Below are 15,774 nucleotides of genomic sequence, written 5' to 3'. Positions count from 1 at the left end.
TCTTGTGCATGAAGGGATGTCACAAAGTAATGCTTTCATCATCCACATATAAAGATTGGTTAGGGCATCTTTTAATTATTATTTTTTTGTTTGCACTTGGTTTTTGAAGATTATTTTAAGAAATAAGTATACATGTAAAATCATTAAAAATAAAACATTAAATATACAAATTATTTTTAAGGTTATGTTTGGATCCTAAAAAATATTAAAAAAAGAAAAAAAATGTAAAGAAAAATGATTTTTTCATGTTTGATTGTCTTATGAAAAATATAAAAGAAAATAAAATATAATTAAAACTAATTAAAAAACTTATATATTTTTAGATTATTTAATCTTTATATTGATGAGTGAAAATAAATAAAATGAGTTTGAAATAATAAAAATAATAATTTATCAATTTTTAATCTATTTTTTATTTTTCTTCATTTTTTCTTTCATTCTACTTTTCCTTTGTATTTTCTTTTCCTTGTATTTTCAATCAAATTTTTTGGAAACCAAACATAGCCTAAAATTATTAAAAATATTTTAGGTATCAAACAATAATTTTCAAAAACTATTCTAAAAAACCATTTTTTAGAATCATTTTTGAAAATAGTTATCAACTCTTAACCTGCAAAGTCCTAGAGGTGTGTTCCCAATCTAGTTTATTCAATTTGCAAATTGAAGCAATTGTGATATCTAAATTGTCATTATGGCAAGGTTTGAAGCCAATCCAAAATAAGTAACCCACCATGGATGCCTTTTTTTCTTCCCTATATTTATTCCCACTATATGAATTTTTAAACCTTTTTGCTTTTGCTTTTTTCGTAAAGCAATGAAATCATTATTTTATTCATAAAATGATAAAAGTAAACAGTTCACACTAATCTAAAAATGACCATTATATCCCATTACTGACCTTTATATCTTCTTTTAAGAAAATTTATTCATCCCTAGGAGGGTCCTCCTTTATATTATTTTACTTTTATATATACTTTTTTTTTTTATAATCTTTATTTGCCAACCTTGGCCCAACGGTTCAGATCCACTTTTATGATCATCTTTTTTTAATTATTAAAAAAACATTTAAAAGTGACAACATTTATTTTCTCTTTCTTTGGAAATCACGGGAGTATAAGTTTATACTTTGATAAAGTTGAATCGATGTCATAATAGCAATCACCTTTTATTTTTTTATTCTTTTGCTTTCTCTTTGTCCAAGAAAACTTTATCTGTCCACATGAGAGCAATTGTCGGAAAAGGGTCTAATAACTTTTAATTTTAAACTCAAACAATTATCCGATTAATATAAAAAATTCCTATTAATATAAAAAAATTCATGATTAAAAATGGATTACCATTTTTGTACTCTAAGATTATGTTTTTCGAAATTTATTATTAGGTAAATACATTTTTATTCAAACAAGACTTGAAAAGCCCACTGCCACTGATTACGACACCCCACCCACCCCCGTAGATGCCATTGATTTTTCCTGTCTTCATTGTCTCTAAATGTTTTATTATTCACGTAAGTTGGAGGATCTCTAGTTGGAAAATTCTAGTTTCTTTCATGAAATTTAAGTAGTCTCTGGATGGGTGGATGGAAATAGAGTAGATACCTGCCTCTATAGGCAGCCATATCACATCAGCCCACTGCCACTGAGAACGACACCCCACCACCCACCACCATAGATGCCATTGATTTTTCCTGTCTTCATTCTCTCTTGAATGGGACTTCTTATCTTCAAATACATTTTCCAGCAATCGGGAACCCACCGTGTTAAGATTGCATTAACAAGTTTTCTTTCCGAAGAGTAGCTCAAAAATGGCAGAAGGCACTGTTACCTTCTTTGCAGAGAAGTTGAGCAACTTGATTTTACAGGAAGCTTCTGTATTTGGGCAAGTAGAAGGCCAGATAAAGCTGCTGCGCAACGAGCTGGAGTGGATGCGCCTCTTCCTGAAGGATGCGGATTCAAAGCGCATATACGACGAAAGAATCAAGCTGTGGGTGAATCAGATTAGAAACGCAACCCATGACGCTGAAGATGTCATCGACGAATTCATCGTCAACATGGATCATCGCCAGCGAAGACTCAACACCCTCAAGCTCCTCAAGTGCCTACCTACTTGCGTAGGATTCGCTGACAAGTTACCCTTCATCCACGAGCTTGACAGTCGTGTGAAAGATATAAATGTGATGATTGGGGCGATTATGGCTAATAGATCCAAGTATGGTCTTGGAGATCTAGTGGCTTCCAGCTCATCCACGACTGATCAGGTTGCGGCGCACAAGGAGAAGCGGCCCCCAGTAGTTGAAGAGAGCGATGTAGTGGGGATCGAAGATGGCACCAAGGAGGTGAAGCAGATGCTGATGAAGGAAGAGACGCGGAGATCAGTGGTGTCCATCGTGGGGATGGGCGGCCTAGGCAAGACAACTCTCGCCAAGAAAGTTTATAATCAAAGGGATGTCCACCAACACTTTGATTGTAAAGCTTGGGTTTATGTGTCTCAAGAGTTCAGAGCAAGAGAAATTTTGCTCGATATTGCCAGTCATTTTATGTCTCTCAGTGATAAAGAAAAAGAAGAGATGAGAGAGAGTGAGCTTGGCGAGAAGCTTTGTGAATACCTGAAGGAGAAGAAGTACTTGGTAGTCATGGATGATGTATGGAGGAGTGAAGTTTGGAGTCTCTTGCGCTCACATCTTCCTGAGGCCAAGGATGGGAGCAAAGTTTTGATCACTACTCGTAATAAAGAAATCGCTCTGCAGGCCACTTCACAAGCATTTATCTATGAACTTCGTCTCATGAATGATGATGAGAGTTGGCAGCTTTTTCTCAAAAAAACTTTTCAAGGAACAAGCACACCTCATACTCTAAGTGGGGAGTTAGAGGAACCGGGAAAGAAAATTGTGGCAAAATGCAAAGGTTTGCCTCTTGCGGTTGTGGTCTTAGGAGGCTTACTGTCCACAAAAGAGAAGACAAAACCATCATGGGAGAAAGTGCTTGCAAGTATTGAGTGGTATCTGGATCAAGGCCCTGAATCGTGTATGGGAATTCTTGCTTTAAGTTACAATGACTTGCCCTATTACTTGAAGTCTTGTTTTCTTTATTGTGGGATTTTTCCAGAGGATTCTGAGATTAAGGCAAGTAAGTTGATCCGTTTGTGGCTGGCTGAAGGCTTTATAGAGAGAAGGGGAAAAGAAACACTGGAAGACATAGCCGAAGACTACATGCACGAGTTGATCCATAGAAGTTTGATTCAAGTGGCTGAACGAAGGCTAGATGGAGGAGTGGAGTCTTGTCGCATGCATGATCTCCTTCGAGACCTCGCTGTTTTAGAGGCCAAGGATGCAAATTTGTTTGAGGTACATGAAAACATTGATTTCACATTCCCTATTAGTGTTCGTCGGCTTGTCATTCATCAAAATCTCATGAAGAAGAACATTTCTCAATGCTTGCATAATTCACAACTCAGATCTTTGGTTTCATTTAGTGAAACTATAGGAAAAAAAAGTTGGAGATATTTACAAGAGCATATTAAATTACTTACTGTTTTGGAGCTAGGAAACACAAATATGCTTCCAAGGGATATAGGAGAATTCATTCACTTGAAATTCTTGTGCATAAAGGGATATGGTAGAGTAACGCTTCCATCGTCCATTTGTAGACTGGTTAATCTGCAGAGTCTTGACTTAGGATATAATGTTGGCAGTATACCATATTCAATTTGGAAATTGCAGCAATTGAGACATCTAAATTGTTGCTATTCCAAGATTTCTGGCCAATCCAAAACAAGCAAGTGTGTGAATGCTTATTTGGGTGTGGAACAACTCACTAACCTTCAAACATTATCTTTAAAGGGGGGAAGTTGGTTGGAGGGAGATGGCCTAGGAAAATTAACCCAACTTAGGAAATTGGAATTAGGTAGGTTGTTGACTCCCTATTTGAAGAAGGGGTTTTTTGAGTCCATTACTAAATTAACTGCTCTTCAAACCTTGGCTTTGAACATTGAAAAGTATTCAAAGAAAAGATTGTTAAATCATCTTGGATTAGAGCGGCAGAAGAATGTCATTGAGGAGAAAACATTATTCCCAGGACTCGAGTCTTTCTCAAGCCACGCCTATCTTTATGAAGTAATTTTGGGAGGGAAGTTTGAGAAATTGCCGGAGCAATTTGAATTTTACCCCCCTAACCTCCTCAAACTCTATTTGGGGGATTGTAAGTTAAGAGATGATCCAATGAGGATTCTAGAGAAGTTGCCATCATTGAGAATGCTTGGATTATGTTATGATGCATATGTTGGGAAAAAAATGATGTGTTCTTCTGGAGGGTTCCTTCAACTTGAAAGCTTAATATTGTCCGGATTAAATGAATTGGAGGAACTGACAGTAGAGGAAGGAGCAATGAGTAGTCTGAAAACCCTACAAATTTGGGTTTGTAATGAAATGAAAAAGCTTCCTCATGGATTGTTACAATTGACAAATCTTGAGAAACTATCATTGAAAGGGCCATCATGCCACGAATCAATTGAAGAGATTGAAAAGGCCGGGGGAGAAGATTGGAATAAGCTTCGTAAAATCATGTGCTAAAACTTATTTTAAGCTTAAAGAAGCTTAGACATGTCAATTGCCATATTCCTAAAAGGCTGGGGGACAACTTCGCCTGTGTCTACAAAGAAGGCCTTCCTTGGTTTCATGTATTGGAATTTGCCACCCACATTCTCACAAGTACCCGAGAGATGAAGGCCATGTGTCGTGGTTGCTCGTTTTCAAGTATGTTTGCTTTTAATTTCTTCTTTGTTCCTACTTTGCCGTAGTTTTCAAATTTGTATATTTTTCTTGTTTTTAATTTTGGAAGTGATGAACTTTCATAAGTTTGTCTTTAAATGAAATGATTTATGGATATTGAATCTCAATTTCCTTTTTATTTGTTTTAATTTAATCATGCATTATTTTTTTCTTTGGCCAGAATTCTCTTTTAATATATCGGAGGATAAGTCGTACAACAAATTTCTAAATCCAAGGATTATAAAAGCGCCACACCTATTCTTTTTGTTATTTTCAAAATTTTTATTATTTATTTATAATTCAACCAAGGAATAAAAAATTAAATACTATAATAACAATAAATATTATTTTTATACTAAATTCAATAAGAATTAAAAAGAAAAAAAAATTATTTATATTTCTTAATTGTTGGGTTTATTTTTGTATTCGTGTTTTCAAGAACCCATTGAAATGAGTTATTCCTAAGCACGAGTTGGGCCCATGTGCAGATTGAAATATGGTTATGCTTTTGCTTGGACCTGGGCCAGTAATTTTAAGTCCAATTGTGTTCAGCCCAACACAGTTAACCACAATTCTTGTTTCGGTTGAGTGCTTTCAGCGGATGTGATGTTATGTAATGCAAATTGCCATATTATATAAAATTAAAAATATTTATGTGACGTATTATTTAATAACAATACGTTCTAAAAATTTTTGCTTTTGCTTCATAGACATTCTAATAAAGTAATGTTCATTTTTTTTTCCTTTATTTCCTATGATATATAGCTTTTAGAAGATTTAATTTCCTTGCCATGAATCTCTCTACATTGATATACATATATATACACACAATTTTTTTTATTTATTATAATTTGTAAATAAATTCAATTTTTTTAAATATTATGCTAGAATTATTATATAAATTTTCATTATTTTGTAAGCAATCCTAATCAAACTATTAAATACGATAAAAAAAAAATCAAAATATTAAACTTTCATCAAATGGTAGAAGAAGAATCTTATATAAATTCCACTTAGGCAATTCATTTAATTAAATATAACTAAAGAAAAAAAATTTTAATTGGAATTTAAATTTGGTAATTTCCACTAGGGTATGGTCACTTCCTTTCATCGTTTTGTACAAAATCGGAATTGATGTGGTTGCATATAATTTTCCTGCTATTTTAGCATTAATTTCTTGGGTTTGTTTCTACAAATTAATCATCGATCCTTGATTTATATACTTCTAAATAAATAATCTAATAATGTTATTCTTATCAAATTAATAATTCAATAAATCAATTAATCTCTAACCTACGTGGACATCAATTTTAGGTTTTATTTATTCATTTTCTTCATTTTTTTAATGAGAATGATCTAGTCTTTATTTTATTAATTTTCAAAAAAGACCAAAGTAATTCCGGTAAAAGAATTTTTAGTCTTTAGCAATCTTATGAATAATAAAAATGTTGTATTAGTAAACACCAACTTCCTCGAACAAATCAAAAAGAAAAATTGTGAGGTAGGTGACACTAGAAGTAACATGGAATGCTATCTTGAGCTCCATATAAATATTCTTATCTTACGCACATTTAATATATTAATTATACATGAAAAAAAATAAAAAAAATAAAATAAAACTTGAAAAAAAAAAGAAATAAAAATTGTATTCATTGACATGTTGGTGCTGGCCTTTAGGGAGAAACCAAAAGAACAAATTTGATGTGGAGGCATTGTGACAATTGACGTGGTTTATCATTTTTTCAAATGGTCATGTGTAAAACTTATTTAGGTTAAAAACAAAAACTACAAATTATTTTAGTTTTCAAGTCAAAACTTTTCTTCTTATAACAACAAATTAAAATTATAAATTATAAAAAATTAATACATCATTGAAATTTTTTTCAGTAAGGTTATAATTTAGTTCACAGCTAAATTTGAATTAAGATCTTTAAAATAAAGAGGTCACAAATGAATTCCATGTAAATAATCCAAACATGTATATACCGAGTTGATTAGTCAATTTAGAAATTGAGAATACTTTTATAGTTTTATATTTTTATATGAGTTGAAGAGAAAGGTAAAAGACTTCTTTGGGAGTTCTTCTTGAGAATACTTTAATAGTTGAAAAAAGTCGTATATGTATATATATATTTTGATAATTAATTCCAAAAATAAGTTCTTGTTATAACAAATTCGAGAAATTGAGTTTTAAAATAAATTTTAGGTATTTTAGGGTGTGTCTTTTAGAACATTGTAAAAAACATTTAAAATATATAATATTTTCATAAAAATAAATCAAAATATTTTTATTTAAATTTTTAAATAAATTTTATTCTCAAAATAACTGAAAACTACTTTTAAAAACTAGAGTTTATGAAAATAATATTTTTTAAAAAAAAACTATAGGAATAAGGTAGCATTGAAAATAATTATCAATTTCCTCATATGCTTCCCAATTTCCAAGTATGCTCTCTCCCTCACTCACGAACTAGTAGTGTTGGTTCTATAATTCATATTTACACTGAAACAAACATTAGCACTTACAATTTTATTTCATATACTAAAACCAATTTTAGTTTATAAAAGTTCGCACTAAAACCAACATTGGTAAATGCATTTTTATTTTATATACTAAAACCAACATTATCAATGTTTATTTTTCGTGTATAAAATTTCATACTAAAACAAACATCAATGATCGTGATTTTATGACGAAGATTAATGAAAAAAAAAACTTCCATACATATCAATAAAAAGCAATATTTTGATAATTATTTTGAAAACCACCTTGTTCCTGTATTTTTTTTTTCTAACATTATTTCTTTCACATGCTCTAAAAACTATTCTTAGGTATAGCTTAACGTATACTCATTTAACCAAATATGAATATGAACATGAACTTAACTTTCATGTCAAATTCTTCTCTGTTAAAAATATTTATATTTTAATCCTTCTTATTTAATATAAAAATAAAATATTTAAAAATATATAAAATTTTAAATAATGTTTATTAAACATGATTTTTCCTTTAGGTTATATTTGGTTTTCGGAAAATACTAAGAAAATAAAAAAAATAAAGAAAAATGATTTTTTCATATTTTGTTGTCTTATGAAAATATAAAAGAAAATCAAATATAATTAAAACTAATTAAAAACTTATGTATTTTTAAATTATTTAATCTTTATATTGATGAGTTAAAATAAAGAAACTGAGTTTGAAGTAACAAAAAAATAATTTATTAACTTTTAATTTATTTTTTTATTTTCTTTCATTTTTTCTTTCTTTTTATTTTTCCTTTGTATTTTCTTTCCCTTATATTTTCCTTCAAATTTTCTGGGAACCAAACATAGCATTATATTTTTCACTTTTATATCTCTTAAATGCTACATAAGTAAACTCTTTTGCCTTTGTATTTTTTTTTATAAAAAAAAATACTGAAAAATAATTATTTTCTTGGTGAATGAGTTTTCTTTTTCAAACTTTATTTTTTTTGTGTTTTCTGTTGATCTTCATCCGCCCAAAAGTCCAAACTCACCTTTTGAAATAACTTGAACACATTACCACATACGTGTTTTGTTATATCATCAAAGATTATTTGGAATAGATCATTAAGGAAAAAATTTAAATTTAAGTCTTTTACTTGATTAAATATCCAATTTTAGTAATATAATTAGTCTTTATTATCTTCACCAATTATCTTCCCTCCAAATATTTCTTATTTTAATTCTTAATTTGCATTTTTGAACAATAATTTTGACTCTAATTTATCATACTACTATACTCTTTTATGTTCATAAGGTAGTAATCTTCCTTGAAACACAACTAATATCCACCTCTCTCTTTTTAAAAATTATCTTAAACATCTTTTTTTTCTATATTTTCCCTAGCATCAAAGAGTTCAATACTTTACATCAAGTTGATTAGTCAATTTAGAAAAGCTACCAAAAAATATTGAAACTTTAGAAAAAAAAAAAAAAAAAACCACCAAAAAATGTTGAAAATTCTATTTTATTTTCAAAGATAGAATAGAACATGAAAACATATGCATCTTTACTTTTATTTTCTTGTTGAATCTTCCTATGAGGTAAATCTTATGATCTGAAATTGTTCAGAGTTCATTTTTAATTTTTCTTCGCTTTTATTTATTCTTAACATAAAGTTGAGTTGATCCGATAAAATATAAAATAGGATAAGTAAAGAAATAATATATTATATCCAAGTGATAGGATGATAGTATAAGTTATTATGTACTAATCCTATTCGTTATTTCTCACTATACCACATATTTTATTTGATGTAATGTCTAAAGATATTATAAATGATAAAAAATCATATTTTAAGATATGCATTTTCAGTCTATCTTATTCTATCTTTTTATATCCTCTCTCATAGTACAATGAAATCTTATCTTCAAACAAGAGTTATGACATTGTCCAGATTTTATTTTTGAATTTCCTTTGCTTCTATTCATTCCAAAGGCATCTTCAAACATGAGTTATGATATTGTCGTTCTAAGCTTATCTTATTTTCAAAGATAGAATAGAATATGGACACATACATCTTTACTTTTATTTTCTTGTTGGATCTATGACAAAACAAATCTTATTTTGTGAAATGATTCAAATTTTATTTGTAATTTTTTTTAACTTTTATTTATTTATAAGACTATATTTGATTGACTAAATAAAACATAAAATAGAATAAGAAATGAAATAACATATCTCATTTTACCTTTGGTTGGTGATAAAATAATACAAATTATTTTTTATTAATCTTATATTTTATTTAACTAAACAAGAGATATGAAAAACTTTAAGATATCTTATCCATCATCTTTATTTTATCCCAGAACATGGGGTATATTATTCTATTTTGCTAATTTGAATCACAAAAACCAATCAAATAATTCATAAACCAAAACTAATGATTTAGTTAATTTTTTCTTTAAATACAATTATATTATTGTGATTTTTTTATTAAATAAATAAAATTCAAATCAAATAAAACTTGATAAGATTGATTATTAATAGGTTTAATAATTTTTAAAAATGATTTCAAACTCATATACTCATTTTGTTGATATAAAATAATTCATGAATAAAAATGGATTTCCATTTCTCTCTTAGGATTTTGTTTTTTTAAATTTCATTATTAGATAGATACATTTAACCAGACGTTGAATTCGTGAACAGGAATTATTTTAAATAAATAATTCAGAATCGCAACCAATTACCCTTTTGAAAATGTTCTATTAGTCACATAAGTTGGAGGATCTCTAGTTTCTTTCATGAAATTTAAGTAGTATTTGGATGGGGGATTTTTTATAAGAATATTAACATAGTATGAAAAATAATTCCAAATATACCATAATTTTGTCCAACTATTTCAAAAAATATAAAGTGAGAATTAAGTGAGAAATCATCTCTTAAAGAGATGATTTCCACAACAAAAAAAAAAAATTCTCACTTTAAAAAAAACACCTAAGTGGGAAATCATCCTTAAAGAGACAGTTCCCACAAAAAAAAATTTAAATTCTCACTTTAAAATTAATAAATAAATAAATAAAAACCATTTAAAACACCATTTCCACACAAAAGTCACGACACCATTTCCACACAAAGTCACCACCCCCACAAAAAGCCAAAAGTGAGAAATTCTCACTTTAAAAAAAAAAACAAAAAACAAAACCTTTAAAAATCCATTTTTTTCATTTTTTATTCTATTTATACAATAATACAATTATTATAAATATATGTTATAAAATTAATTAATTTTATTTACTAAATTTAATTCATAAATAATATATTAAATTTAATATAAGATAAATAATATTTATATATTGTTTTTTTCTTTCACTTTGGAATTAAAAAATAAAAAACTATTATCAATTTTATGTGAAAATTGAGTTTAAAAAAATTGTTATTAATTTATTAAATAAATAAAAAAAACAAAAACGTCAAAAACGATTTAGAAAAAAAACACTTTAAAAATCTATTTTTCTATTCCATATTATACTTATACAATAATACAATTATTAAAAATATATATTATAAAATTAATTAATTTTATTTACTAAATTTAATTTATAAATAGCATACTAAATTTAATATAAGATAAATAATATTTATCTATTTTTTTTTCACTTTGAAATAAAAAATAAAAAAATTAATATTAATTTTATGATAAGTTTAAAAAACAAATCTGTTATTAATTTATTAAATAATTATTTATAAAATAAATAATTTTATTTTGTTTAATTTTTAAATTAATTTTATTATATAAATTTTAAGATTAAAAATATTAATCTTTAAGTTAAAATTTTATAGTAAAATGAATAAAATATAAAAAAATAAGTTAAATAATTTTATAATATATATTTTTAATAATTGTATTATTGTATAAGTATAATATGGAATAGAAAAATGGATTTTTTAAGTTTTTTAAAAAAAAATTGTTAATGATGTTTTTGTTTTTTTATTTTTTACTTAATAAATTAATAACAATTTTTTTAAACTCAATTTTCACATAAAATTGATAATAGCTTTTTTTATATATATATATATATATATATATATATATATATATATATATATATATATATATATATATATATATATTATTTATCTTATATTAAATTTATTATATTATTTATAAATTAAAATTAGTAAATAAATTTAATTAATTTTGTAATATATATTTATAATAGAATAAAGAATGAAAAAAAAAATTAAAGGTTCTATTTTTTGTTTAAGTGAGAATTTCTCCCGCGGGGGGTGGGGGGGGTTGTGAAAAAGAATTTAAAATTATTTAAAAAAAAATCGTCTTTTTAAGAGATAATTTTTTATTTAGATATTTTTTTTAAAAAAATTTAAGCGAGAATTTATTTTTATATTTTTCTTACTTAATTATCATATTGCTTTATATTTTTTGAAATGGAAGAGATGTTTTTACCACGGTAATTTAGGAATTATTTTAAAAAGCTGTCCTAGTATTATAAAAAATCCTTTGGACGGGTGAATGGAAATACAGTAGATATCTGGCCCGATAGGCAGCCGTACTCTCCCATTATCACATCAGCCCACTGCCACTGAGAACGACACCCCACCCATCATATAGATGCCATTGATTTTTCTTGTCCTCATTCTCTAAGGCTATGTTTGGTTACCGGAAAATTTGAGGGAAAATGCGAGGGAAAGAAAATACAAAGGAAAAGTAGAAGGAAAGAAAAAGTGAAGGAAAATAAAAAAATAGATTAAAAGTTGATAAATTATTATTTTTGTTACTTCAAACTCATTTTATTTATTTTAACTCATCAATATAAAGATTAAATAATTTAAAAATACATAAGTTTTTAATTAGTTTTAATTATATTTGATTTTCTTTTATATTTTTCATAGGACAACCAAACATGAGAAAATCATTTTCCTTAGCATTTTTTTCTTTCCTTTGTACTTTCCGGAACCAAACATAGCCTAAGGCTATGTTTGGTTCTCAGAAAATTTGAGGGAAAATGCAAGAAAAGGAAAATACAAAAGAAAAATAGAAGGAAAGAAAAAGTGAAGGAAAATAAAAAATGGATTAAAAGTTGATAAGTTATTTTTATTTTTTTACTTCAAACTCATTTTATTTATTTTAACTCATTAATATAAAGATTAAATAATTTTAAAATACATAAATTTTTAATTAGTTTTAATTATATTTGATTTTCTTTTATATTTTTCATAAGACAACCAAACATGAAAAAATTATTTTCCTTTGTATTTTTTTTCTTTCCTTAGTATTTTCCGGATCCAAACATAACCTAAAGCTATGTTTGGTTCCCGGAAAATTTGAGGGAAAATGCGAGGGAAAGAAAATACAAAGGAAAAGTAGAAGGAAAGAAAAAGTAAAGGAAAATAAAAAAATAGATTAAAAGTTGATAAATTATTTTTTTTGTTACTTCAAACTCATTTTATTTATTTTAACTCATCAATATAAAGATTAAATAATTTAAAAATACATAAGTTTTTAATTAGTTTTAATTATATTTGATTTTCTTTTATATTTTTCATAGGACAACCAAACATGAGAAAATCGTTTTTCTTAGCATTTTTTTTCTTTCCTTTGTACTTTTCGAGAACCAAACATAGCCTAAATGTTTTATTATTCACACAAGTTGGAGGATCTCTAGTTTCTTTCATGAAATTTAGGTGGTCTCTGTATGGGTGGATGGAAATAGAGTAGATATCTGCCCCTATAGGCAGCCGTACTCTCCCATTATCACATCAGCCCACTGCCACTAAGTACAAGTACGAAAATAATTAATAAAAAATCATTTCGAGATGATTTCTTAAAATACACAAAATATATATATATATATATATGAAATTCTCACTTAAAAAAAAAAAAAAAATTAAGTAAAAAATAGTTCTTTAAGAGACCACAAAAGACGATAACAACAACAAAAATGAGAAATTCTTACTGAAATTAAAAAAATAATAATAATTGAAAAATAGTTTCTTTATGACAATAAAAATGAGAAATTCTCACTTTCAACAAAAAAAATACCATTCAAAATCCATTTTTTAATTCTTTATTCTATTTATATAATAATAAAATTATTATAAATATATATTATAAAATTAATTAATTTTATTTATTAAATTTAATATATAAATAATATACTAAATTTAATATAAGATAAATAATCTATTATTTTTTTCTCTTACTTTAGAATTAAAAAAAACTATTATTAATTTATGTGAAAATGAGTTTAAAAAATTATTATTAATTTATTAAATAATTATTTAGTATATTATTTATATATTAAATTTAGTAAATAAGATTAATTAATTAATTTTATAATATATATTTATAATAATTGTATTATTCTATAAATAGAATAAAGAATGAAAAATGTGGATTTTTTAATGTTTTTTTTTTTTAAGTGAGAATTTCTTACTTTTGTGCTGCCCACTTGGATATTTTTATAATTTCTCACTTTTGTATGAAAATCTCTCTTCAAGAGACAATTTCTCACTTAGGTTTTTATTATTTTTTTTTAATATCGTCTCTTTAAGAGACAATTTTTTACTTGGTTTTATTTTATTATTATTATTATGTAGTAATGAATGCCACCACATTAATGTTAATTAAATATTATTTATGATTTCCATTAATACTCATTAATGGAAACCATTAATGTTATTTATGAGTTTCATTAATATTCATTAATGAGGATATTAATGGAAGCCATTTGAAAAGCCTATAAAAGGGCTTCCCGTCTCCTGTAATAGACATCTCGAGAAAAAGAAAGAAAAGTTATTCCTCTCATTCTCTCTCTCTTTCTTTCATTCTCTCGACTCTCTTATCTGATTTCTTCTTCTCTATTTTATATCAAAGTAAGATATATTTCATTTCTACTATTTTGATTTGCATTGTATTTGTCCTTATTTTACAACAAAAATAATATTATTGATTTTTAATTTATTTATATATATTTTAAATTTCTTATAATTAATTTTAATTTTAATAATATATAAATTATATATTTATAATATTATCAATTCAATTAATTCAAAAACACATGTCATCACTAAACCATAAATCAGTAATTTTTTCCATTCATGATCGTTTCAATAATGAAAACATTCATTTTTCCTTCTAGATTTCTATTGTTTCTTTCTCTTTTGATAATCGCATTGACTAGACCCTCATTTACTTTTTATATTATATTATATATCTATGAAACGTTTTTTCTACCATCCTTTCACTTTCTAATTTTCTATTATTACTATTTATTTATTTATTTATTTTGCTTTCTCTTCATCCAAGAAAACTCCATCCGTCCACATGAAATTGTTGGGAAAAAAAAGAACAAGGAGACCCATCCTTACTTTTTAGTTTTAACTTCTGATTTTTCTTTCATTAGTACACTGGCCGCGAAAAGGAAGTTAACTTTAAAGGACAATAATTTTCTTCAAAGGACAATAATTCATTAGGTGAACCCAAGGCATCATTTATTTGCGTCTTCACCTAGGTCTTATTTTTTTTATATTTTTTATTATTCCTTTGAAGGACAATAATTCATTTGGTGAGCCCACATCTCACAGAGAAAACGAATGCCACAAGTAGGGTAGCTATCATTTATTTGAGTCTTCACCTAGGTCTTTTTTTTCTTTTTTTATTTATTTATTATACTTGCCTAATTTTTTTTTTCACTTTATGATTTTTTTCTCATTAATTTGTATTTTTATTTAAAAATTTACATTCAACTATATAAATGAAAATCAATGTTTCTTTAATAAAAAAGGGACCTGTACTCTTAGTTTGGACAGGTATTTGATTCTAAAAAAAATTATAATATTAAATAAAAATAATATAATATTTTTAAAAATTATAAATTAATTTAAATTAAATAATTGAATTTTCTTTTATTTTCAATATATTCACATTTAAATATTATATATATTTTATTTAATAAAATTTAAAATATTAATACTTTTATGCTTATGATTTAGTTTGATAATACTAAAAATATAAAATAATATTATTGATTTTTAATTTATTTATATATATTTTAAATTTCTTATAATTAATTTTAATTTTAATAATATATAAATTATATATTTATAATATTATCAATTCAATTAATTCAAAAACACATTCACTTTTCCATTCATGATCGTTTTAATAATGAAAACATTCATTTTTCCTTCTAGATTTCCATTGTGTCTTTCTCTTTTAATAATCGCATTGACTAGACCCTCATTTACTTTTTATATTATATTATATATCTATGAAACGTTTTTTCTACCATCCTTCACTTTCTAATTTTCTATTATTACTATTTATTTATTTATTTTGCTTTCTCTTCATCCAAGAAAACTCCATCCGTCCACATGAAACTGTTGGGAAAAAAAAGAACAAGGAGACCCATCCTTACTTTTTAGTTTTAACTTCTTCTGATTTTTCTTTCATTCATTCACTTGCCGTGAAAAGGAAGGTAACTTTAAAGGACAATAATTTTCTTCAAAGGACAATAATT

General features: G+C 26.0%; 1 protein-coding gene across 1 annotated transcript in view; it reads left to right on the top strand.

The window, feature by feature from the left end:
- The window catches only part of LOC117932570 (putative disease resistance protein At1g50180), a 32,638-nt gene that overhangs the window by 513 nt on the left and 16,351 nt on the right, over positions 1 to 15,774 (top strand). Inside the window, exon 2 of the mRNA XM_034853848.1 lies at positions 1,798 to 3,343. Coding sequence (XP_034709739.1) covers positions 1,798 to 3,343 — 1,546 coding nt within the window. The remainder of the gene's footprint in view (positions 1 to 1,797; positions 3,344 to 15,774) is intronic.

The sequence above is a fragment of the Vitis riparia genome, chromosome 15 (assembly GCF_004353265.1).
Source record: "Vitis riparia cultivar Riparia Gloire de Montpellier isolate 1030 chromosome 15, EGFV_Vit.rip_1.0, whole genome shotgun sequence".
In the NCBI taxonomy this organism is placed as follows: domain Eukaryota; kingdom Viridiplantae; phylum Streptophyta; class Magnoliopsida; order Vitales; family Vitaceae; genus Vitis; species Vitis riparia.
The sequence above is the reverse complement of the archived record's forward strand: the minus strand, read 5'-3'. Positions and strand labels throughout refer to the sequence as shown.